The sequence below is a fragment of the Malurus melanocephalus genome, unplaced genomic scaffold (genome assembly GCF_030028575.1).
Source record: "Malurus melanocephalus ecotype Western Australia unplaced genomic scaffold, MMel_1.1 scaffold_36, whole genome shotgun sequence".
In the NCBI taxonomy this organism is placed as follows: Eukaryota; Metazoa; Chordata; class Aves; order Passeriformes; family Maluridae; genus Malurus; species Malurus melanocephalus.
Window position 1 is genome coordinate 3,015,432 of NW_026623268.1, and position 24,863 is coordinate 3,040,294.

Consider the following 24,863-nt stretch of genomic DNA (forward strand, 5'->3'; position numbering starts at 1 on the left):
CCGCCGCCGCGGTCCCGTTTCCAGGCAACCGCAGCGTCGTCGGAGCGCCCCGGGAGCGCGGCCAGCGGGCGGGTCCGCGCCGCCACCGGGCTGGGGGGTGTTTTACTTTGGGTTGTTTGGGTTTTTTTCTTTAAAGTAAGCTCTGTTTTGGCCACTAATGCGGCCTTTTCAGAACACAGCGGGAAAATTTAATTAGATCCAGGACGAGAGGACGTAGTTTTGAGCTGCACCAGCGAAGGTTCAGGTTGGATATTAGAAAGAATTTCTTCGCGGAAAGGAKGATTAGATATTGGAACGTRCTGCCGAGGSAGTTGGTGGAGTCCCCGGAGGTRTTTAAGGACAGAGTGGAGSTGGCACTCAATAGCCTGGTCTAGTTGCTATGGCAGTGTTCGTTTACAGCTGGACTCGATGATCTTCGMAGGTCTTTTCCAACCTCACCGATTCTGTGATTCTCAGAATCTCCCAGACGATCTTCCCGCCCGCAGGACGAAGAGTGCGCTCCCGTGCGCCCCTCGCTTGAGGCGCGCAGCTCGGGCGAAACTTCGTTTCTGTGACCGTAMCTTCCCATACACCTGTGTGCTCAGGACATATATATATATATATATTTATAAATTTTATATTGCTATAATAAACATATGTTCTGAAATATATATTTTTCATTTTGCATAGATGATATACTTAAAGCAGTTTCTGAAGCTGGCGGCTGGCATTTTGCCTGGCGTTTCGGTGCAGGCAAAATAGCTCCGTGCAGGTGCGGAGGGAGGGGACTGCAGCCGGCGGCAGCGCCCGGCCCAGGGACAGGTGCCACGGAAGGGGAGGGACAGTGGGCGCGACGTCCCCGGGCGGAGGAGGAGGAGGAGGAGGAGGAGGAGGAGGAGGAGAGTGCGCCATGGTCCCGCGCGGGCTCTGCCGGTGGGCGCTGCTGCTGGCCTGGCTGCCGGCCGGTGAGTGCWGCCCGGGGCTCCCGGYYCCCTCCGGGCCCTCGGCCCGCCCTGCTCCGGGACACCCCCGCGGTGCAAGGGCCGGGACTCGGGAGGAGCCCTCGGGTTTCGCCCGGGGTTAGGGTGGTGCGGGSTCGGGGCAGCGCCGTGAGGGGAAGGGGCGGCCCGGTCCCGGCGGGTGCTGTTCCGCCCTCGGTGCCCTTCCCCGCCCGGCGGAAGCGCGGGGCTCTCCCGAGCTCGCTACGAAGCCATGAGGAGACGAGTTTCGATCCCCAAAGGTGCGGCTGACCTCTCTCCCAGGAGGAAGTGGCCTCCTGCTTCCTGGCAGCCGCCGGTATCGGTCGCATGCGGCCAGCTCGGCTGGGACCTGGGCTGGGCACGGAGACGGCGGGGATCCCTTCTGGCCTCTCTCAATCTCCCCCATCCCATCTTTTCCTCTTTGCGGGTCCGGGGTAGCTGCAGTGTTTCCACACCTGCTGGGCACCTGCTTGTGTGGGTAGCTTGATCTCCGTGCCCACGGGCGGCCTTCAGGCAGCAGAGTTCTCTTCTGCCAAGCTTTGCGGGTTGCCCGACAGCTTCTAAGCTCCTCTTGGAAATAAAGTGATCATTTTGCTTCTTGGATGCCTGGGTCTTGGCTGGCATGGTTTTTCATAGACAGCCAGTGAAGGAAGCAAATAAGTGTGGAGGGTATGCTTGTTTATTGTCTTGCTTGACAGCCGCCTTTCTGGGTGATGCTCTGGCTAAAATTTGGCTACACTGGCTCCAAAGATTCATATCTTCACTGCTAAGCCATAAATGTAGCCAAAACTTACTAGGTTGGTAGTGCCCATATTTTCTCTTTCCAACCAGGATAAGAAAGACAGCATCCTATGGTAATGTGTTGAAAGTTTAGGAACCAACCTTTATTTTATACCTTTTCAGTTTGTTGGAGGAGGTTAATAAGAAACATTGGATATGCAGTRACATCTGACTGTTCTCTGGGGGGAACAGTAGGTTTTCAACTTCTTGAGAAAGCAAGGGACTTAGCTTTCAACTCTGGCTGTTTTGCAGAACAGAGGTAATGAGAAAGCAACCCTTCCATGAAGAGATRTGGGTTTTGATAGTGAAAAGCACATAATGATTTTGAATGTTTTATTCCTGCCAGAGAGATGCTATTGTAGAAAACCCATGGAAAATATTCTGTTCCCATGAGCCTTGACAAGTCAGAATTCATATGGGGTTTCATTTAATTGACACTGAGATCAAGGTTTTGCCAATCTTGAGAGTTTGAATCGGTTTCTTCTGATTTTCTGCATTAACATCCCAGAGTCAGCTATTTCACAATGAATGAAACAAGATATGTTGAACTACAGTGCTTTTAAATAAGAGCAACTGTAACTTTCTGTCAGTGCTCTGGATCTTGCTACAGCATTGTAAAAACTTGTTTTATCTAGAGGTTTTCACAGCTGCTGGTATTTCTGTGTTCACGTGCATATATCTTATTTTTCAGAAAAGCCTTGGATTCAGGGTTTGCCCTGGTTCTCTTTATATTTGTGTGTGTTCTTAAAGCAAATGAGTTCACTGTGCCTATGCTTTCACTTGGCTGATATGGAGTCCCATTCCAAACCAAAAAATGTGCAAGTACTGCATTGGCAATACCCGAGGATGACTCGTTGAGGCAGCATTGCACCTCTGCAGCATCTTTTCCACAATGGAAACTGCATGAGCTCATATTTGCCTGGAATGCTATGTGAAGGTGCAGCCTAAGAGGATASTGAATGATGCTTGACAAAGAATGATGTTTGCAGTTGTGGTCCAGATGTTACTACACGATAGTATTGACTTGTTCTCTTGCTCCATCCTGAAAACATGGAGTAGAGGGAAAATCTTTGAATATATGATAAAAACTGAGTATTGGTTCATGGAGACCTGTTCTACTGGTACCTTATAAGCCTCCCCCTTTCCTTCCTGCCTTTCCTGCTGTCATGCTCCCTACTTAAGAAACAACTAGCACAGGACTGCAATCCTTGCCTGGTTCTTTGGCTCATATTCCAAACAGGGCATCCCACACTTGCCCCACTAGTGTTTGTATTCCCTTATCAAAGGCAACTGGTGATAACTTTGCTATTGTTAATGGCAGGCACAACTTACTGYATTATCAAAGTTTAAATAAGATAGAGATGTTTCTGGAGTAAGGCTAAACTACAGCATAACTTACAAGAAACTTTGTAAAACCTCCCTGAGTGTGGGCTGCTGTTTGGATAGAAAGTGCTGTGGAGATTGTTAGGATGAGTACTAAAATACATAATGACAACTTAATTAAAAAGGAAAAAAGGGGGTAATTGGTGTGTGCTGTTCTGAAGTGGTGATTAACAATTAAGTGTAATTACAATGTTACAGCCTGAAAGTTCTGTTGTCCTAATCCTGGTCACTACTAGATARCATTCTGATGAGTGCCTTAGCAAGACCTTGATAAAATTCACTTGGTGTTTATATGAACATGTGGTGCTGCAGAACTTCCCTGGTTAGGATTAAAAGCCAAGGCAGTCCCATCCTGTGTGCTTCTGCACCCAACAAATTGGAGGGGGAGTTTTGACCATGTAGAAGGAGAACACAGAGTGATACACTGCGTAATGGCTACTCCTAGTTGCTTTGGTGAAAATAATTCAGTCCATAAGGTGGGCCAATGAAGTGGCCATCTGTCAGGGAAAGATGGGACTCGTGTTCTAACCCAGGTTTGTAACCCTGGATGAAATTCGCTGGCGGGACTGAGAAGTCCATAGGTGCCAGTCCTGGGGCAAAGGAGATGTACTTGGACCATCGGTGCGGTGCAGATGGTGTGATATGAGTCTGTGGGCTCATGGCCTCCTGTGTTCTTGTTTGCAGGTTGCCTCTCCCTCCTGGTGACAGTGCAGGATGTTGAGCGTTACACCACCTTATTTGCCACTGTCATCCTCAAGTGTGACTACAGCACCTCAGCGCAGCTGCAGGACGTGGTGGTGACCTGGCGCTACAAATCCTTCTGCAAGGACCCCATTTTTGACTACTACTCAGTCTGTAAGTGTCAGGCTCACCTTCCAGGGAATCCCCCTTCAGATGGGAAGGAAAGGGAAAGTAGACTCTCTGGGTAGTCCTGGCTTATGACCCCCTCCTACCCACAAACCAGGTGGTAGCATTTCCCTGTGCTCCAAGGAAGAACAGGTCACATCTTTGAATAGTCAAGGCCTTAGAATACAAGATTGGAGAAATCCCAGCCAAAGCAGCTCTTTTGTCCTCCTTATCATCCACTCAGATTGCAGAGCACCAAATCAATTTTGGCAGCCCCATCTTATGCTTCAGCRTGTTTGAAAGCAAGGGCCCCGTGACAAGTGGGCTTTAGGATTCCATGGGGGACCCTGTGGTTGGAGCTAGATRCCAGCTGTGACCAGATGTCACTGATTTTAAGAAGCAGAAGGAACATAAGCATTTTGGAGGGCATGAAGAAATCTAGGTAGTAACATTTAGTAGTTGTGGGAGCACTTCATGTGCAGACATTCTGGTGCGGGCARCCCTAATTCAGGGCTGTTTAATATGGCATGTGAACTGCATGCTAGGATGCACCAAACCCAGTATAACTGCTTGGTCAAAACAGGTGATGAGCCCACTATGTTTAGTGTTGGTGTAGCCTCATCTGGAGTTTAGTATGCGGTGCTGAGTCCCTGGATTTGAGGATATTAAAGTACTTGAATGCATCCAGAGAAGGGGAACAAAGCTGATGAAAGGGCTGGAAGGCACAGCCTGTGAGGAGCAGCTACTTTGCGCTTGTCCAGTTCAGAAAAAAAGGAGACTGAGGAGTGACCTCATTGCTYTCTACAGCTTCTTGAGAAGAGGAAGTGAAAAGGGAGGTGCTGATCTCTTCTCCCTGGTATCCAGTGATAGGATGTGTGGGAATGGCTCAGAACTACRTCAGAGGAAGTTCTGGATGGAAGGAAGACTGGATGCGAGTGAGCTTATCTTTGGGAGGGTGGTCAAGCACTGGAACAGGCTTGTTACACAGGTGGTCAATGCCCCAAACCTGTTGGTTTTTAAGAGGCATTTGGACAGTGCCCTTAATAAGGTATTTTTTGTTCTGGTCAGTCCTTAAAGTGATCAGGMTAACGACCTTTGTAGGTCCCTTCCAACTCAACTATTCTGCTCTATTYTTTTTAAACCCTGCAGTGGGTTTAAGTGGGCAGCCATGGCTTGACTGTACACTTAGAACTGGGCTCACAGTGGGTGCCTTGGTGCCCAAACTCTCCTTTATGCAGTCTAGATGGGTTGKGTAGGCACATTACCAAGTGCTCTACAGCCTAGTCCCCAAGCAGGTGAGTCCCTGGCTCTGCTGATCTCAGCATAATGTGAGTGCTTTTAGCCTAGGCTCATGCTAATAGTCCCTAACAGGGACCTTGTGCTCCATTTAGGTACAGCAGTGGAAGAGCCTTTGACAGGCTTTGTCCTCATCTCTCTTCACTGCAAGCCCTTTACAGAAAATGCTGACTGAATCAGCTGTCTCCCCAATTGCCTTTAGTCCTCCATTAATTCTGTTGGATGTCTTTACACTTAATCCTTAGCTGGAATCAGATGACGGATTATTTTCTGTCTTTATGAGTTCCACAACATGTAATGGGATACAGCAGGGAAAGGGAGATAGTCCATACTGCAGTTCATGTATGTCTGGAGATTTTGTTTGGTAAATAAATACCCTTTTGTTTTAGTTCTAGTACTCCTGGGTGGTTTATGACTATTCTTCTTTCAGCTTCATCCTGGGAGCTGCTTTCCAGCCTACTGCCATTAGGTTCTTTCTACTGTTATTCTTTCTGTTGGGAATACAGGAGGCATCTCCTCTSCAGCCCCTGCATTCTCAAAATCTCTGCCATTCCTGTGGCTCTACCTCTGTTTGATTTTGAGTACTCCAAAGCAACTTACTGGTTTGWAGCCATGCTTTGTATTGCTAAACCAAAGCAATTGCACACATATACTTAAGAATTTATCTACTGCTCACAGGAGGATAGAAATTGACCTTTTGAAATAACTTTTGGCATCTCTGATGATRTGTGTTTGTAGCATACCAGGCTGGTTTAGCCCTTGGCCAGGACCCCTCTGACGACTGCAATGACAGCCAGCGGAAGGTGCGCATTGTCATCCAGAAATTCGGGCAGAAGGACCCCGTGCTGGGCGTTGACTACCAGCAGCGAAAGATCACCATTCAGAACCGTGAGTGACCTCCTAGAGCTCAGGAGCTAACCAGTATCTGGGTCTGCTAAGTGAAGAGAAGCATAAACATTGCTAATAAAATCTGTTGCTTACTTATTTCATGTGGCAAAAAAGTAAGAGGAGTGAAGGGCCCTGTTCCCAGCTGGCCTGAGGGTGTTGGAGGCACTACAACCTAAGGCTGAGCTAAGGATGCCTGAGAGTTTTGCTGAAGAGCACAAAAGATGAGGAGCTCAGAGGCTAGAAAACAGTTCATTCTTCTAAATAGTGCATAATTGCCCAGGTATATTATATTATCCCTGCTGTCCRTGGAGCAATAGCTATTGCTCCTGCCAGAAGAGCTCTTGGGATGGCTGACCTAACAGGACCTAACAGATCTGTGCTCCAAAAGCAGCAGGGTGTGCTTCCAGCAGCACAGAAAATTAAWAGCAGTGAATGCTTTTAATAGGATCAGTGGATTCCAGTGGAATTGTTTGAAGGTGATGGCTATGCTTGAGAAGAGGGGAGATGCAGTACTTACTTACTTACTTACTACTTACTGCAGGTGTGTCACCTGCAGGTGGAGGGCCTTTTTCAGGTGGAGCCTGAAAGCGATATCTGTCAGTCCCAAATGATCCACTGACCTCTCAGTCCCTCTCCCACAGGAGCAGACCTTGTCATCAGTGAGGTCATGTGGTGGGACCATGGCATGTACTACTGCACTGTGGAAGCACCAGGAGATACCTCAGGTGACGCTGACAAAGAAGTTAAGCTGATTGTTCTCCGTAAGTACCTGTGCTTTGTTGTCTGTGTGCCAAGATATCTCCTCCTGTTCTCCTCTTCCCTACCCCAAGACACCTCCAGCAGTGGAGAGGTGCTCAKTTACKTACCATGGCCCRATRCATCAGGATCAATCCTTTTTCSCCCTCCTTTTTTCCCACAGACTGGCTCACAGTACTCCTCATCATTCTTGGTGGCCTCCTCCTCCTTCTGCTGATTGGGATATGCTGGTGCCAGTGCTGCCCCCAGTACTGCTGCTGCAACATCCAGTGTGGCTGCTGTCCAAACCGGTGCTGCTGTAATCAGGAAGGTGAGGTTCAAACAACTGTGCTTCTATTTATGGCTTCTGTCAAGACAAAAGCTTGGCTGGGAGCTTGCTGACCTCCCCTTTCTCCGTTCTGCTCAGCATCCATAGAAACTGAGACATTTATTTGGCTGGTATGACCTCCACGACCAGCTAATCTGAAATTAGAGGAGGGGATCTAAAATCTATGTTATCTATCTTGCTCCTCTGTGYCCTACTTTCAGAAGTTTCTCTTCACTCACACCTTGTTACCAGCTTCTCTAGTGCCATCCAGGGCACAATCAGTTCCCTTGGCTGAGTAGCTCAGGACTTTGCTTCCCTGTCTTGTGGTTCATACGCCTGTGCATGTGAGAAAGGCAAGCARCTGCCCTGGTTCTACTCTCCAAACTAGCCTTGCCTTCAAGTATGTTGGTCTGAGAGGAATTACGTAAAAATTGGATTTTTTTTATTTGTGTATTTTCTTCACAGTTGTTCCTTCTACAAGGAAAAGGATATGTTTGGTTTTCTTTGGGGGAGAAGAAAGTGAAGAAAGATTGTCTCTCTTGCTGGTCAGCCTTGCAAGTGCATTCTGAATTTTTGAGGGTCAAAAGAAACTTCATTGTCTTTGCTTTTAGCAGTAGTAAAGTTTCTGCAGCCAGATCCTGTTCTTTTAATAAGGCTGCTGTTTCAATTTTGGCTGTAAATTCATATAACTTCTGCATTCCTGTAACTGTAACTTGGTTAGCAAGAAGYAGACTAGTCCCCCTGAAGCTTACACATTCTGACAGTAGCAAAATACAACAAATAAGTTTATTTATCATTGAAATCACCAGATTCTTCCCTGGATGGTACAAGGAGAGGATTTATGAACAAGGAGCTCTGTTTCAGGTTTACCATTACCTWTAAAACAGCTGTTTAGTATACGTTGGGTGTTAGTAAGCTGAAAGTTTCACATTTAAGCTTAATTTGCTTAGCCCTTGCAAAGAGCAAACAGAACATCCCTTTTACTTCTATAAACAAAACAAAACATTGGAGGCTTTACAAGTTGTCAAATAAAATGTGTAGTGTTGAGGAAGCTATGGAAATTTGGCAGAAAATTAGTTCCTGTGAAGGGGGAGAGAGGTGATGGAGATGAGAGACTCACACCTCCAGAATTCCTAGTTCTCAGCAAAACAGAGGTTCAGAGTTTGTGTGAGCTCCTTTCTGTTTTTCTGTGCTGCAGGTTATAGCTCACTCCAGACTCCTGCTGTTATTTCCTGCCTTCTGTTAAAGAGGAGGGATTCTCAAAATTTCTCCCTGTTTGTSAGAGGAGGTACAGGCAAATCCAGTCTCCCTGACTGGATGCTGGATTCTGTGTTTGTAATTTCTATCCCAGCTGCCTGCTCTCTTTATCCACTTTGAAAGGGATCCATTTGCCTTCTCCTCTCCTCTAATACGCCTTCACTTCATCCTGTTTCTGACTTAGTTTTTTGCACTCCAAGAGATGAACTGGAGGCCTTAAAAAGCCCAAGAAGGTAGATTCATAGGATATCTTAAAAACAGTGCTGAGGAATAGCAGTTTCACAGAGCTAAAGGGARGGCAGAAATCCACACCCGCTGTAGGATCACAATGCGAGTTTGGGTGGTTCTTTCCCCTTTGTTGGCCACTAGAGGACAGCGTGGATCTGCCGAACAGTCAGGTGCCAGTGAGGCAGGATAATSCTGGGTGCTGTGAATCACGCCATTAACTAACATGAGTTTGAACCGAGCAATAAAAGAAGCGCAGTGTTTGAGTAATTCAGGATTGAKGTACAGAAATATTAGACATGCCCCAGGAGCAAGCCAATTACATTCCCCACGGAAAGCTCTGAGAAAAGCCCATCAGGGTAAATATACATACGACCTCCTTCWGTTCCTATTAGTTCCTTTTCTTCTGTGGACTTCTTTCAATAATGAATCAGGGAAAAATAGAATATACTTGCACTTGGGTCTCACTAAGTTGGAAAATATTTTATTTTTGTAATTGGCCCAACAGCTGTTAAAGTCTGTCAAAGGTGAAGAACTGATTTTTGCAATAGAGGGTAAGTGGGGAGAACAGCACATTCTGCCAAAGCAGCTAGAAGTTTTGAAATTAGAATGAATTTGACCTTCTTCGGATAAATACGTTCACTTTAAAAAGTTCTGTAACTTCAATTTTGCAGATGGGGAACGAGAGTATGTATCGGATTCAAACTGGAAGGCAAAGTATCTGGGGAAGGAGGAAAGGCTGATGGTAGAGAAGGAAGACCAGGGGTAATTCTGGATTTGTTCAGCTGTAGGGAGAGATCAGAAAATGACAGGGACAGGATGATTTTGGTCCTAGTGACAGCTTTCCTACCTTAGGAGGGAGAATGCTACAGATTACAGATGCTGGATTTCTTACTCCTCTGGCAAAGACCAAGGTCAAAACCCAGGGTATGTACTCAGCAGGCTCTAGGACATTGTCAGGGTAATAACCAGAGGAATGGGAGAGGGAGAGATAAGGCCTTCCCCTTCTATTTATTCTTTGTCTTCTTTCCCTCATCCTCTAAGTTTGAAACATAAACTGGAATTAAATCCTTGGGACAAAAAAAGGAAGCAAGTTTGACATAAAGTYCTTGGAAGCTACTACCTCAGATCACAGCTTTAAAGATACTAGATTATTAGGATTAAAACACCTGAAGTTTCCATCTTTGTAGTCCCCTCTGTTTGGAGCCAGACGGGGAGGGAGATTTCAGTGGAGAATGAAGTGGAGCTGCATGAACTGTGGAGGAAAGGAAGGCTGTGTTGAGAGGCATGGTCAGTCTCTCTTTTGCTCCAAGTGTTGCTCTGGATAAATCCAACAAAACAGCTGAAGGAGGACAAGTTTAGTAACTGGAGTGCTACCTGAAGTGGAGAGCTCAGTCCCAAAGAGCATGCAGTCTAAATGCTGCCTGCTGCAATGAACCCAAGGGACAGAATTAATTGGAGCTTAGCTGTAGCCTGGTTTCTTAAAGAAGCAAATCTTATGCAGTCAACTTGTCTGTTTATGCCTTGTCTCTTTCCCTCCAATAGCTTTTAATTTCATCAGCCAGTTTTATCAGAGGGGTAAAAGTCTCAAAGGCAATTATGTTCCCGTCTGTTTCCTGAACTGTAATGTTCTGTTCATGCCTGACCAGACAAGAGGCTGCAGTAAAAGTGTCACTTCTGAAACTCCAGGAAAGCCATAAAAGAGAAATTTTGTAAAGGCACTGTAGCTGAAAAGCCTCACCCAGTAATGACAGACACAACAGGCTTTTTTAGGTCAGGGACTTGCAGAATTTACTTGCTTGTATACTTAAGTTTTGATTATTTGTGGTAGAAGTAAGTTTCTGTAAGATATTTTTAGGTATTCCCCCAAAAGAAACAGCAATGAACTATGGTTTTGAAGGCAAGTATAGTGAGCTTGTCTGTGTAGAGAAGGTGAAATAGAAATGCTGTAAAAAGGGAAGTGGAATTGGAGCCTGACCCCACTAAGAGGGGTCTGGAGTCAGCAGTGGTGGAAAAATTTCCACAGAGTTTGCTCTTCTGGTACACTGGACATTGCTGTTGAGARCAGGAAATTTTGGTTGTTCACCAGTTTGACCACACTGTCTATGGGGATTTAATTTTAGCAGTCACTCTGAGGTAAATTACAGAGTGACAAGAAGAKTGGTCAAAAGACTAGCAAGGGAAAAGCTGGACAGTGCACTTGTGAGTGCCCTATTTGTTAAACAGGGAAAATGATGGAGTCTAGAGTGGAAAATATGATCTGGACAGAACCCACATGATGGTGGCAAGGACAGGTCTTGTTTAGCTGGAAATCAGAGCCACAAAGGGAAAGGACCAATGATGACGTGGAAGAATTTTGAGAGAGAAAACTGTTGCATGTCTTGCTGTATGAAACATTATTTCCTATCTCTTTCTTTTACAGTACTGGAACGGCACCGCTTCATGAAGCGGGCTCAGGCACTTGCACCATGGATATCACCCAACGTGTTCTATGGAGCTGGTGACAGGAACTCAAAACTTTCCTCTTACCAGCTGAACCCTCTACTGCAACAAGGTGAGACCATGGGCATCATTTCAGAGGGAAATCAGGATGGGAAACAGGTAACTCTTTAGGGAAGTTCAGCATTGAGACTTTAGCCTCTCTACCACAAAAGAGAGAAAGATGTTCCTACCATCCTGTTCCTTGTTCCTACCTTCCTACCATGACTGTACATCCTAGCGTGACAGCTCTGCCACATCTGCAGCGCACCCCAGACTTGTGTGGGTACATAAAAACAGTCTGTTATTGTTATCTTCAGTGTCTTGCTGGGCCCAGTGCTGGGTGAAGCAGGTCAACACTAACTAAGGTGTATCTGTGCTACACCCCAGTGACTGCAGGGTAAATATACCCAGCTTATCTTTGTATGGCAGAGGAGGGTACTGTCTCTTTGTTCTGCTGTGCTGGTCACGGTCAACTCCTTATAGCCAAAACTGACATGACAAGTCAGGTGAAAYTTGTTTGAGTTCTTATCAAATGTCTAGTCTTTAAGTGATTAAGGGCACACTGCCTTCTGTGCAATAGATCTAACCTGCATGCAGCAAAAAATGAAGAACTCTAATGAATCAGGAAGGATTTTCTTCTCCATTAGCTACTTAGATYTGTAYATAYGTGYGTGYRTATGTGTGCATATATGTAACRATTTTGGTTTTTCATTTTCTTTTGCAGTTCAATGAAATTTAAAAGGAAACACTAACATCTTTCTCTGATTATTTAAAAATAAATATGGTATCAGTAGGGAAAAAAAATCTTGCTCTAAATATGGTCTATATTTCCAGGTATGCTGGACTTCTTACCTGTGCACTGCCTAAAACATGCTAGATCATGCTGCAGCTTGTTAGTTACTACTCTTTGCACCACACCTTGTTTGGTCTGAATGTGCAGGTTGTGATGCCTGAGACTTGTGCAGCTCTTGCAGTGAGGAGGGGCAGGAGAAGACAATGAGCTCAGCCAGGATCATGAGTGCAGAAGGGCCCTCTCTTCAGTGTTTCCTCGTGACTTGCTGTGTTCTCCTGTGCTTTTATCCTCAGATGTATCTCTGCAGAACAGTCTTCCACTGATGCAGCCACAAGCTCAGTTTTCTCGTAACAATGGTGTTTTGGATTATCTGGAGTCTGAAATCCAAAACCTGAACACGTCCCAGCTGCGGCCACCCTCCCACCAGCGRCAGGCAGTGCAGCCCAGCTTGCTGTCCTCGCTGGGCTCCGACATTGTGCCACCTCCTCTCGCCGACCACATCTCCTCCATCCACGGGAGCAGCAACTCCTCACGGCCACAAAGAGCTGCCCGCACCCCCAGACCCTGGGACTCTGCAGCAGAGGACAGAAGGGAAAACCGGAGGTGGCCAKTGCCTTCCAGTGGGGATTCTCATTCCAGCTATAGCCAGGAGGCCTGGGACAGGCAGCGAGAGGATCATCCTCAGAGGCAGAGGACAGGTGGCTACAATGGCAGGCCCCAGCACGGCAGACGGGATGTGTCACCCCCGCGCCAGGCGGAGAGGGGCAAGAGCAGCAGCAGTTTCTATCCAGAGGAGGCCAAGGAGCGCTCCGGTCACCATCGTGGTGGGCGGCGAGAATACGAGCACCAYGCCGGGAGAAGCGATTACTCCGGCCAGCGGCGGCACAGCTACTCCCCCCCTTCTCGCAGGGCCTCGTGGAGCTCCTCGGAAGAGCAGGTCCGTGTGCCGGTGTCAAACCGCAGGMGGAGGAACCGCAGGTCCCGGGAATGGCCGGAAGATAAACCCCCCAGTTACCGCTCCCTGGAAATCATCCCAGCTCAGGACAAGAAGCACAAAGGCGGCGCAGGGACCCGCTCGGTGAGTCAGTCGCCTCTGTGCTTTCTCATCTAAGGGAAAAGGTGGGGTCTAGGGAGTGAGAGGGAATGTTTGCTGCTTTCTGTAGAGGCCAAGGAGCAGCGGGTGCTCTGCACAGCTTGGTTATGAAGCAGCTGCTGAGTGCCCTCCTTTTGGCATGCGTTGCCTGCATGTAGTATGCCCAGGGGCAAAGTAAAAAGTCAAATTTCTGGAAATGTTCAGTGCAAGGTTGGATGGCACCCTGAGTAATCTGGTCTAGTGAAAGGTGTCCCTGCCCAGRGTAGGGGAGYTGGAACCAGGTAATCATTAAGGTCCCTTCCAACCCAAACCATTCCATGATTATGTGATTCCAAAATAAAGGAAGKCACCTACAGGGTGATATGTTATGTTTCTGTCCCCATCCAGAGGCTTTTGGGGTTCTGTGTGTGTTGGTGTTAAAATAGCTGTTCTAGTACTGACTGGGGAGAAAGCACTTCCAGACTAGGCAGCAGCATCCCTCATAACCATCTCTGGTGTTGGTTTACTTCTGATTTCTTTTAAAATGTGCATGGTGTTTTTAAGATGGCTCATATGGGAAAACACCCAGATAAGATGCCTAAAGCTACATGAAATAGGCTTTAAGGTCATGGGTGGCATGGATGAAAAATGTKTCATTCTCCTGGCCAGGTGGAAGAGGGTGACTCACTTGCAGGGACTCAGAACTGAACACACATTATATGGGCGGTGAGCAGCTACTGTTCACAGCTCTTCTTGTCAGTTTGCACTGGGATTAAACTTTAGATAGCAACCTAAGTGTGAAAAGCTTTATATCCGATTGCTAATTCCAAACTAGACAGTGTATTCCCCCTGAAAAAATGAAGATTCTTTTAAATAAAGAAATGTTAAAGTGTCCCTTATCACATATATGCAGAATTTTACCAGGTTGCAGTATTCTGAGGGGCTGTATGTTGCACATTATCATTTTTCCTTCTTTGTTGTGGAAGGAAGTGCAATTCTAGTTCCAGCTGGGATGTGTATGTATAAGAATGGTTTTTGTTATGGTGCTCAGAGCAGGTAGGAAGACATAGGATTTTCATTCATTATTCCCTGTTCTTGAATCTTTTCTTTTCTCTTGCAGGACAAAGGAAGTTCCTACAGTGGAAAAAGCATAGTCATTTAATGTCAGTACTGGAAGGACTGAGATTCCCACTGGACTACTCTAGTTTTTCTACTATTTAGGTTAGGATGGTTGCTTTTGATTGAACAGACAAACAGCATAAAAYAGATGAAGCAGCTTCCCCTTAAACTAACAACTCTGAAGAATACATGTCTGGTGCCATGAAAGCCATACATAACCTATTTTTATTGCTGTGATTTGGAAACTTAGGTTGGGCTAAGTTCTAACGGGCTGAGGTTCGTTGAAAACATTCTACTGGAAACAGCAGATTTTTTCAGTAAATAGTGTATTCCCAGACTTCAAAGAGACATACCAGTTCTCCTTACTAAGTGCCCTGGCACTGCAAGGAGCCYAGTCTGTAGAATGCTGTTCCTTTGCACACCAGTTACCAGAGAAAGGTTCCAATGTTCACAGAGTTGTAAAGTTACAAKACAGTAGAATAATTTTGATTGGAAGAGGCCTCTGRAGGTCATCTGATCCAGCCCCCTGGGAGCCTTGTGGGGGGAGGCATAACATCTCTCTAAGGCCTTTTGTTGTGCTTCACAATGTGTAATGTTTGTTGCTTCTGCYTGGCTGCTCAGCATAGTTGGGGCAGTTCCTTTTGTCCCCACTAAGCCTTTCCTGAGCAGGAGGATCACCGTGTTGGAAGAACGTTCACTGCCTTAATAAGGTCTCTCCAGAATGTCTGCAAGTTGCCAGTTTGTCTGGTCTTTACTGAGTGTAGCAACATGCTGTACTTTGAGCTGAGACCTTAGTGCCTTAAAAGATACTTGTTCTAGCCTTTCATCCAGACTTGAATTTATTTGTAAAACTTAAAGGGCTAAATTTATCAAAGTTTGTCCTTCCCTACAGGGACTGAACAAAGTATGATAACTGTTGTTTACACCATGGACCAAAATTTCCTTCAACACTAGGAAGCATGGTTTTGGTGAATATATCTTTGCTAAGCCACATACTCTTTTCCACACCTCTTATATTCTCCCATTCCACTCCATGCCATGTATCATATACATGGGGTGGGATAAAGGGCTCTGAAGAAGTCTTACAGTGACCTGTTTTACTTCTGTCCTTGGTCTTTATCCTGACACTTATACCARCCCTGCACGTGTGGTGAATCTGATCTAGAGCTGGATTGTAGGGTTTCCTCAGTTCTCACCCTATAACTAGAACACACAATTTCTCTATGCTTTGAGATCAGTTGTGAAGAATTTGCTATTTCTCCTTGATGTGATTAATCCACTGCTTTAATTTAAAATGTGGTGGAGCAAGAGAAGCTTTCTGAATGTTGGCTGCTTCCACAGGAAACTGTCTTGCCAGAGGTGCTTCTTGGATTTAAGAGACTCCAAGCAAGAAGCTTTTGGAGAATCTTGTGCATTATTTTGTTACTCAGAGGCACTGGAGATTGACCAGTACCAATGACTGTCTTGCCTAGCTTACTTCCCAGCCAGTGCCACATGGGRCACTTGCTACTGTTCTTTAATGTCCTAATTACTGATGTGCTTGTGCTTTTCCTTGGAAGACTTGGAGAGACTTTTACTTTGTCCATGTCCTTTTTTTTCTTTTCTTTGGACAATGGTGAGAAACATCACACTTCAAAAGAACGATCCTAGATGGATATCTGATGCAGTTGCTGGTCAACGCAGGGCTACTACAGAGTGCTCATCTTTCTACWGTTTCTTGGATGGAAGTGCTTACTCCTAMTTCCTGCCTRTGGAGATAAAGCMRGAACACCAATGGGCTTTTCTGGTTGACTTTGCTTCAGAACCAGAGGCCTATGTTKTGAAGACAGAGTCCCTTTGCCCACATTTGGTGGCTATTACAAAAATAATTTTTAAAAAAGAGCTAAAAGACTAACTCCAAAGCTTGAATTCAAGAAAGTAGGGCTGTATTAAGTGTGGTGCTTGTCTGCATTAGRTCCACACTGACCAGTGTGAATTGACCCATGAGTCACATTTCAAATACAGGGAATTAACTATTTGCAGAATTTGCAAAGCCAGTATCACTCTTGAATCTTTTTATCAGCCACTGTCTGTGGATCTTTTTCTTTTTGTATTTTATAACGTGCTGAGAATTTTATTAACCACTTTTTTGTATGATAGACTAGCATTTTTGTTAGTTAAAAGGAATTTATGATAACTGCAATGACAGAAAATATATTGGGCTGCTTCCTCCTAAACTKAGCAACAAGTTTTGACATTAGCTTTACCCTGTGCTGACTTTTAGCAGATACGCAAGGCCCTGCAAATTCTACCCTTGGAAGCTGAAYGGGGAACTTGGAATTTGACTCCCTYCTTGTGCTTTTATGCATCATGCARGACAACTTCCTGTCRTAGCCCAAATGTCCAGATTTCAGGAAAGGGCTGCCCCTTTCTCCATCGAAGAGTAGGGGCTGTTTGAGGCATACAGTGAGATCCCAAGATACTTGCATGGAAGGATTTCACTTTTCTTCACATTTAAGTATGAACAAGCCAACACATATCCAGCAAGTTTTCCTAAGAGCAAGAAGCCACTGGCACGGCAAGAAAACTGAGATGACTCTGTCACAGGAGCAGCTGTTGGAACTGCTGGAGTATGAACACAYTAACTGCAGAGGTGGTGCCTTTTTATCTGCATCCTGTGAAGGAGCCCTCCATCTTTATTTGTTCCTCTAGTCCCCATAACTGAGCAGCTAGGGTGACTAATTGTAGATTTGTGAACACAATTAGTGCTGTGTGAAGTCTGAAGAGTATTATCTTTATCATACTTGATTTCCTCTTCAGTCACTTTGTTCATGTTTATAGAAACATTAAACAAAACTCTTCAGGGAAAATTGATTGTATTTCCATGTTAATTCTGAACTTCTYACATTGTGACAGAAGCAGATAGGATGATCCAGCAGGGAAGCAGAAATGATACCAGGCTCGCTGGTCCGCAGACCACTGCTGTTCATAAAGCATCAGTTGGTGGGGGGAAGTAACGACAAAGGAAATCTATCTATGTGTGCTTTGCAACTGCAAGCAGACAGAAAAGTGGGAAGGAAACAAGCTCTGTTTTAGATGCTTATTTCTGTTTTTAATTTGCTATAAATGAAACCCATTGTGACAGCATTGCACAATACAATGGACCCTTTTCCAGAAAGATCACAGGGTCTTTGACTTTTTAAGAGAGAGAACTGAGCAGCTCCAGTACAGCACACTGAAAGAAATAACAGTAGGAAATATCCTAGCCTCATTCTTTCTACATTGCCATTTATTCATGCTTAATTTTTTAGCCATTCCAAAGAGCTGATGTTYATGTGTCAACCCATTCATGATGGAAAAAGTTGAATATTTCACATATGGGAGTTGTTGCTGTTCTAGGCTTTTGTTCTTCTGTTCATGCCCTTAAAGGAATATACCTTGCCCCCAAAGAACAAATCTTCTGTCTCAGATAAAGACAAAGCAGTGGAGTTACCCTCATTTAAAATAATGTAATGAGTAAGTGACCATGCCATGTAGGGCCATATAAGGTCACCTGTGCTACAGTCAGCTGCTTGCTACCTCAGCCCAGCAATGCATAAAGGAGATAAAAATCATGCAGTTTTCTTTGATTAAGAAAGTACTTGCAATATCTGGCTTTCTTGCTTGTTTGCAGAGCGCCCTGCCATTCCGGAATGCCATTCCAGGAATGGGGGACAAGGGCTGCTTCTGTGCAATCATTGATCTGGCCTTGGCATGTGCCTGTTTGGCACTAGAAAGTGCTGAAATGCCCAGTTGCTATCTCTGGGATTGTATTCATGATAGCACTGCCTGAAGTTAGGCTGACTTCAGGGGAAGTTGCCTTGTGTGAGAACAGCCACAGTGCAAAGCTCTTGAGCAGTATGAATTACCACCCAGGGCAGCTAAGTCCMTTCTGTTACTACCTCCTGCAGCACATCAATTTAAAACACCCACTTAGAGCCTTCCATTTGTTGGCCTGACATAAGAAAGACAAGACACTCGAGGTTATCTTAAATTAACCCCCACAAGTAATGACTGCTCATTCCCGTTTCTGCTGAGTTCAATGCCTATGATGTGCCTTGTGCTGGTCTTCTGAATGTTATTCCAGYTGTAAAAGAGGATAATAAATGTGTAGATTCTTTTTAATGACTGTCAAATGTATAATTGAAATATAAGAGAACTTTCAACCAGCTGCTCTTGTGTGTTCTTCCTAGACCATAAATTGCTTTTTAGCATTTGCACCAGAAGTGGAACTGCAAAGTATCTGTTCTTACTTCTCAAATTAACCTTTTCACATGTCAGAAAGAATCTTCTGTTGTTACTTTTTGGACAAAAATGCAGAATGGTTTGCTTATATGTGGGATTTTTTTTCTTATTTTGGGAGAGTTTTTTGCTTTGTTTTTATGGGRAAAAAAAGAGCATTTGAATAAATATCTAGAGAGTGGAGAAATGTCTGGAAACTATWAGAAGCGCTCTTCAATTATGTGGCTCACTGCAGCTTGGCTGCCATGTCTGCAAAATGAGAACACTACTATTTGGTTCTAAAGCACCTGGAGCACCATGAGAGGAAAAATCATCTAGAAATYTTGTTTGGTTCATAAATGGAGGTASTGATTGAGCTTTTCACACTTCCCACCTGTGACAGTCCCCTAATAAATAAGTGGTCGACATAAGAATGGAAACCAGTTGGGTCTCACATAGGCTTAATTTGTGTCCCCCGGATTCCCCCCAGCTGATGCCCTTTGTAGCTCAGTGTTGCAGCCTCTCTGTCTCTTGCCCCTGGCTGCATGTGCCAAACACAGGTGACTGGAGACCTTCTGGAGACCCAAGGGGCACCTGGAACCCGAGCTATGGGAAAACATTCCTCACAGCAGCAGTGCAGCCCCTTTCTGACTGGCACTGAGGAGCCTGGGGAGGTGTTACCATAGAATCAGAACAATGGTTTGTGTTGGAAAGAACCTTACAAGAACATGTCATCCACCCTGCCCCTGCTTTGGGCAGGGACACCTTCCACTAGACCAGGTTTCTCAGAAWCCCATCCAACTGAGCCTTGAGTACTTCCAGTGTCCACAACTTCTCTGAACAACCTGWTCCAGTGTCTCATTACCTCCACACTAAAGAATTCTTCCTTCTGTCCAATCTAAATCTACCCTATTCCAATTTATACCCGTTTCCTTTTCTCCTGTCAATACAAGCCTTGGTAGAGTCTTTGTGTTTCTTACAAGCACCCTTCAAGTGTTGAAAAGCTGCAGTAAGATCTCCCTGGAGCCTTCTCTTCAGGCTGAACATCCCCAGTTGTTCAGCCTTTCCACATGGGAGAGGTGTTGCAGGCCCATGATAATTTTTCGTGCCTCTCTGGACCTACTTTAACAGCTCTATGTGTTTCTTGGGCTGGGGATCCCATAGCTGATGTTCCTCCTGATAAGTTTTGACAGCTGTCTCAGGTGTGTTCTTACATAGTCAGCCTGTCTTGGTCAAAGGGAAAGAAGTGTGAGAAGGGTGCAAACCTCGTGCAGCATTTGGTTGATGCATTTGCTGTAAATGRAGAGGAAATGGTTGTAACAGCTGGAGGTAAGTGTCAGAGTGGGGTTAGAGCACAGGAAGAGTGGGAGCAAAATTCAGCCCAGCTCTAGCTGTTATTAATGTGGAATTTGGCCAGCTTGTGAAAGGGGCCTCTGTGACATGGTTGCCTGCAAAGGTAGGGGGACTCAGTGACCCAGAATCTGCCTTCCACATCTCYTGGGCTCAGGTCGGACTGACCCTCCATTACCAAATCTCAATAACAGGTACAGAGTCCTCCACAGCTTCTTGCCTGTCCCACTGATCTGTATGTGCTTGCAAAAGAGCAAATGGGGAAACAAAGCAGGACCTTTGAYCCCTGGCTACCTCTATATTAGCTGTGCAGAAATGCCGGGGTCTCAGATGAGCGCTGACCTCAACTTCGGCCTGAGAAAGAGAGAAAGCAGCACAGGTAAGAGCTGAGCTCTCTSTTCTGGGTGGCCTTTGTGGACTGGTGTATCTAGACTGCAGACAAGCGAGTGGAGGTTGTCTTCTGCTTTGCCCCATCTCCTATTGCAAACCAAAGTGTGAGCCCTTCCCATGCTCCACAGCCAGGAACGGTGCTGGAAGGGAGGAGGGGGGGAGGACCTGGGGTCACCCAGTCTGAAGCTGAGTGATGGATGCTCCATGTGACACTCACAGGAGGGTCATGCCCATGGTAGGAATTGCACAGTTTCAGTGTTGGAAGATATATTACCTTTTCCCAGGTGCCTTCACCACAGAGACAACAGGTTTAAAATGGGTAAGAGCAGCTTTCATGCTCCTGGGAAGCAAATGTATGCCTTTTGTGTGCGTGGAGAGAAACTGGTTCTGGGACTGAAAATCAAGGAAGAATTATYAAGGAGCAACTGTGCAAATGTCTAGTGAATTGGGTGGTAGCTGTTGGGGGTAATCTGTGCACAGAAGGAAATAAAAAGGGATGGAAATCTCCTCACTGTGGGATAAGAAGGAACATTGACTTGTAACCACCTGGTATGGGATTTAGCAAAACAGTCACATATGATAGACTTATAGCCTATTTTGCCACTGCAATTCCTATGTTCTGTGTTTTCTTCATGTTGCTCTGAGTGATGCAGCTCTTTAATTAGGGTCATAAATAAATTTTGATTTCTAAACACCTTTTTAAGCGCAGCATGTTTAACAAGCTTGTTTAGATGTAATGTTGCATTTTCAGTGTATCGAGTAGCAAATTTTCAATTCTCCAATTCTGACTTTTTGAAAAGACAAAAATTAAGGAAGTTGGATAAAGCTAAATTTTGCACTCACTCACTTTTGGGGAACTTGTTCTGCTTGGGCTGCTATCTGCTACATTAATCCTAGAGAGAAAAAGGGAGAACCTAGTTAGCTAGTTGGGACTTTGCTCAACTAAAGCAAGGCAAAGTACTCAGATCACTTGCTAACTAAGATGATTATTATGTGATGTACTCACCAGCACGATGTTCTTTAGAGCAATTAACAAAACAAATCAAGCAAAGAAATCCCACATTWTGAATTTTTCAGTTGTGCTTATGCATGGAAGAAACTTACTTTGACCTSTGGCAGTTTGAGTGGTTTGCTCATGTGTTGAAACAATGGATTTTAGCTCTCCTATAGAAGAACGAGCTGCAACTGTCCATGTTTCTTTGAGCTCTGAAAGTTGTTATTGTGAATATTTGTGATTATACAAATAAAAGGATGCTTTCATTTTTTCATTCACTGCCTTTTCTTCACTTCTTCAGAGGAAATGCACCATGATCTTTCTGTTCTCGTCTTCATTTACTGGTTAGGTTTGTTCTAAAATCGCTTTTAACCAACACATTTTATTTCTCTGAAAACGACCCCAAYACTGTGTGCTGATTCCCACAGGTCTCTCTGTGTAGAGAGCAGAACTGGTACAGCAAACCATGCTGCAATCCAGGGCACTGGTGATAGCTCTGATCCTGCTCCTCAGCACCACTCCCCCAGGTAAGTCTGAAAAGCTCTGCTGTTTGCCTGACACAAAGCTCAGCTCTGCAGGTCCTAACGTACCATAAAGYAGGACTGAAGCCAAATAATTCAGATGAAGACCATGAATACTCAGTGTGGAATGAGTTGGTAGAGACCTGGCATGAAAACTGCCCAAACTCARTGCAAATACTYTGCCATGGAARGTCTGTRACTTAGATASYCATGACTGGGTGAAGRAGTGCTGCTGGCTGCTGCTAGAGCRAWTTCTGGGAGAGGTTCTGAATCTCAGAATTTCAAATCTAGGGAGAGATACCAGAGTCACAAGTGACATGTGGAGCCTCACAGGGTTTTGCCTTGTTTTCCTCAGAAGTCCAGTCAAAGTCCCTCTTTGAGAAAGACCGCCGTGACTTGCTGGCCATCCCTGAGACAATCGCATCTTACATCTATGAAACTGTGAACAAGGTGTCCCCTAAAGTCGGTCAGTTCTTGTTGGATACTGTCCAGAGTCCATCAGTTACTGCGGCCAGGTATGGAAAGCTTCTCTGTACTAACACTCAGCCATGTGGGATAAGGGAGAGGGAGGAGTGGGAGAAAGATGGGATTAATCAAATATCTATATGGGGAGGCCCAAGGGAGAAGGAATCGACAACCAAAGCCTGATGTACCATGGGAGCAAGGTGCTGGAAGGTGGGCTGAGATGATGTAAAATGTAAAAGCACGTAGCTCTTGCCAGGGATGCACACTGTACATGGCAATGGGCACAGGGATAGCAGGCACTGCTCTTTGTCCATGGCTGGAGGGAGGAGGCTGTTGGCTGCTGGGGCATCATCTCCCCTGGAACGGTGCTGTGGTGCTGTCTGTGAGGGGCTGAGCACTCAGCGTGCCAGGAAACACCATYATCACTTTGATGCAAATCACAGAAYTGGCTCTAGCTGTGCATATGTCTTGCTCAAAGAAGGGGAATGAGTTTCCTCACAAAATGAAAAGCATGATCACCCTAGAGACAGTTTCATGTATCTCGTGGCACGCACACCATGCCTATTCCTGCCTTCTGAGGAAAGCCCCTCTAGCACTGCTGRGGAGCTCTGCACTCTCAGTGACAGGCAGTGTGATAATTATAGCAGATGGGGATTACCCTCACATACTTGTGTATCTTACCACATGCTCTGTTGTCTCCTGCAGACAGAGAATCGCCAAAGAAGCAGTTAGAGTCAGTGTAATGTTTGAACAGCTGATGGAAAAAATAAAGAGCCTGTGGTACACAAAAGTCCTAGGCTATTAGCCAAACGAAGACAAGCCAGTGTTTCCTGATGTGGGTGTGTAACACCGTGCAGTGTCCTCTGTCTCCCTGCCCCTCCTACGGACCAAGATCAGTCAATAAGACAGAATCGATGCTTCTCTTAATGCCACTAAAGGGAACCCACCTTCAAAGACCAAAAGATGGAAGGCATCTGCTGAAGGCATCTGCTGAAGCCTCCCCGGAAAAAAAATCATGCGGCTGGGCATGGGGAGGGAAATATAGAGATTGTAGAGCTCTTCTGTAGCCAAATCTTGAAAATTAATTCCTGCTGAATGGCTTGGTCATTGCCCTTCTAATAAAAAAATAATATTGGTTGTTACACTTCCTTCAGTTCCTTGTTTGTATTGACCATGACAGAATCTCACTCACCTTGGCATCCCGTTTTGCTAAGAATGCAGCTGCTGCTCACAAGAAGTTTTTGCAGGCAGTGCTAACAAACCCTGAGTGTTCAGGCACTTCTAACTCAGCACAGGTACTTTTTGGGTGGAGGAGGCACTACCCGAGGCATTGTTCAGGGTAGCCACAATTGATTGTGCAACTGATGGTGCTCCTTCCTTCCTCGGTTGGGTAGGAACCAAAGTAGGTGCAGCTATATCAAGTATCTGAAGGTTTCAGATAATTTGGGAAAACGAGTGCCAGCAAATTGACCTGTCCATCAASCTGAGCAGAACTTTGTAAGTGTGTTTCACTGGCCAGGCAGAGAGGCTATTGAATGAACTTTTCCAAAGGARAAATGAGTGGAAAATTTCTCACTGTCTTGACTAGTTTGTGAGAGGAACACCTTTGCCCAGCACTGTCTATGGAGACCTGGCAGGTGATCATCAGTCCTGTGTAGCTGCATCAGCTCAGATGCCCGCACTGGGCAAAGAAATCCATCTATCTTCTCATTAAGCAGGCAGAAGCAACTCGGCAATTTTTCTGACATCACAGTGGGAGACTGTGGCAGAGGCTAAAGCAAGCCCATTATTTTGTTGTTTTGCTTTGTTTCTTTAATTATCAGTGGGATCAACTACAAACTTACACAAAACCACTTGCCTGGAATAAACCCCCTCATTTTCCATTTTCTTTGTCCCAGCAGCTCCTTGTTACCATGGGCAATCAGAATGAAATCAGTGTCCCCATGCAGAGCAGTGAGTTCTTCCATCTCCAGTTGTTTCACCACTTTGAGCAGAGCTGTTTTGCAGGTTCCTTCACTGCTGCTTCTTAGCTTGGACAGTCTGTGCTTCCCCAGCCACAATGAATGCACATGCATATGGATTATGCAAATGCACCAGTATTTAGGAGGAGATTTGGAAAAGCAGATGTTTGGCTGATAAGAACATTTACCACATGAAAAAAACAGGACCTTTAGCTCTTTTGCTGCAGGGATGATTTCCTTCCTGCTTGTTTTGCATATGTCTGTTCAATTTTTCCTTTTTTYCCCCCTCAAATAAAACACTTAKAAGGAGAAGCCTTGCAACTTAAATCACCTCTTATCCCAGGGAATAATTCAGCATTCTGAATTTTTTCAGAATAGAACTTCTGGCATTTTAGCACTATTTCTTTCTGAAAGTCATGAGTCATATGAAAGACCCTGAATGAGTTCTTAAGAACTGGTGCTTCAGCCTTTGCAATCTACTTGTATTCTCAGCCAAAAAAAGTAGGAAAAAGTTTGGAAAGTATTGAGGTCCTCACATTACATTTTAAGCCTGTTGTGTGAATTCATCAATGCACCCCAGTGGCATTTTTGTGTTGCATCACTGCACACTGGAGCAGTGCGGTAGCTGGAATGAATTCTGTGCTAAAACTTAACAAAGTTCTGATTTTTTTTTTTTTTATGTGCACTTAATTATATCCGTTTGCTTCCTCGCAATGTAACCTCCAGAAAATCCAAACCAGACACATCCTAATTTGGAGTTTGGTATTTGATTTTAGCATAT

The 24,863-nt window shown here is 45.2% G+C and overlaps 2 protein-coding genes across 2 annotated transcripts; both read left to right on the forward strand.

Annotated features, from left to right (window-relative positions):
* The first annotated feature begins 868 nt into the window (after positions 1 to 868).
* On the forward strand, positions 869 to 18,619 carry ILDR1 (immunoglobulin like domain containing receptor 1). The gene is made up of 8 exons (XM_057364208.1): positions 869 to 944; positions 3,807 to 3,977; positions 6,003 to 6,152; positions 6,794 to 6,913; positions 7,072 to 7,218; positions 11,120 to 11,251; positions 12,265 to 13,049; positions 14,164 to 18,619. Exons 1-8 carry the CDS (start codon positions 890 to 892, stop codon positions 14,203 to 14,205), a joined length of 1,602 nt encoding a protein of 533 aa, XP_057220191.1. The 5' UTR covers positions 869 to 889; the 3' UTR covers positions 14,206 to 18,619.
* Positions 18,620 to 20,047: 1,428 nt separating this feature from the next.
* Positions 20,048 to 23,269, forward strand: LOC130572426 (apovitellenin-1-like). The gene is made up of 4 exons (XM_057364122.1): positions 20,048 to 20,130; positions 21,564 to 21,662; positions 22,012 to 22,171; positions 22,827 to 23,269. Exons 2-4 carry the CDS (start codon positions 21,602 to 21,604, stop codon positions 22,924 to 22,926), a joined length of 321 nt encoding a protein of 106 aa, XP_057220105.1. The 5' UTR covers positions 20,048 to 20,130; positions 21,564 to 21,601; the 3' UTR covers positions 22,927 to 23,269.
* Positions 23,270 to 24,863: the final 1,594 nt, after the last annotated feature.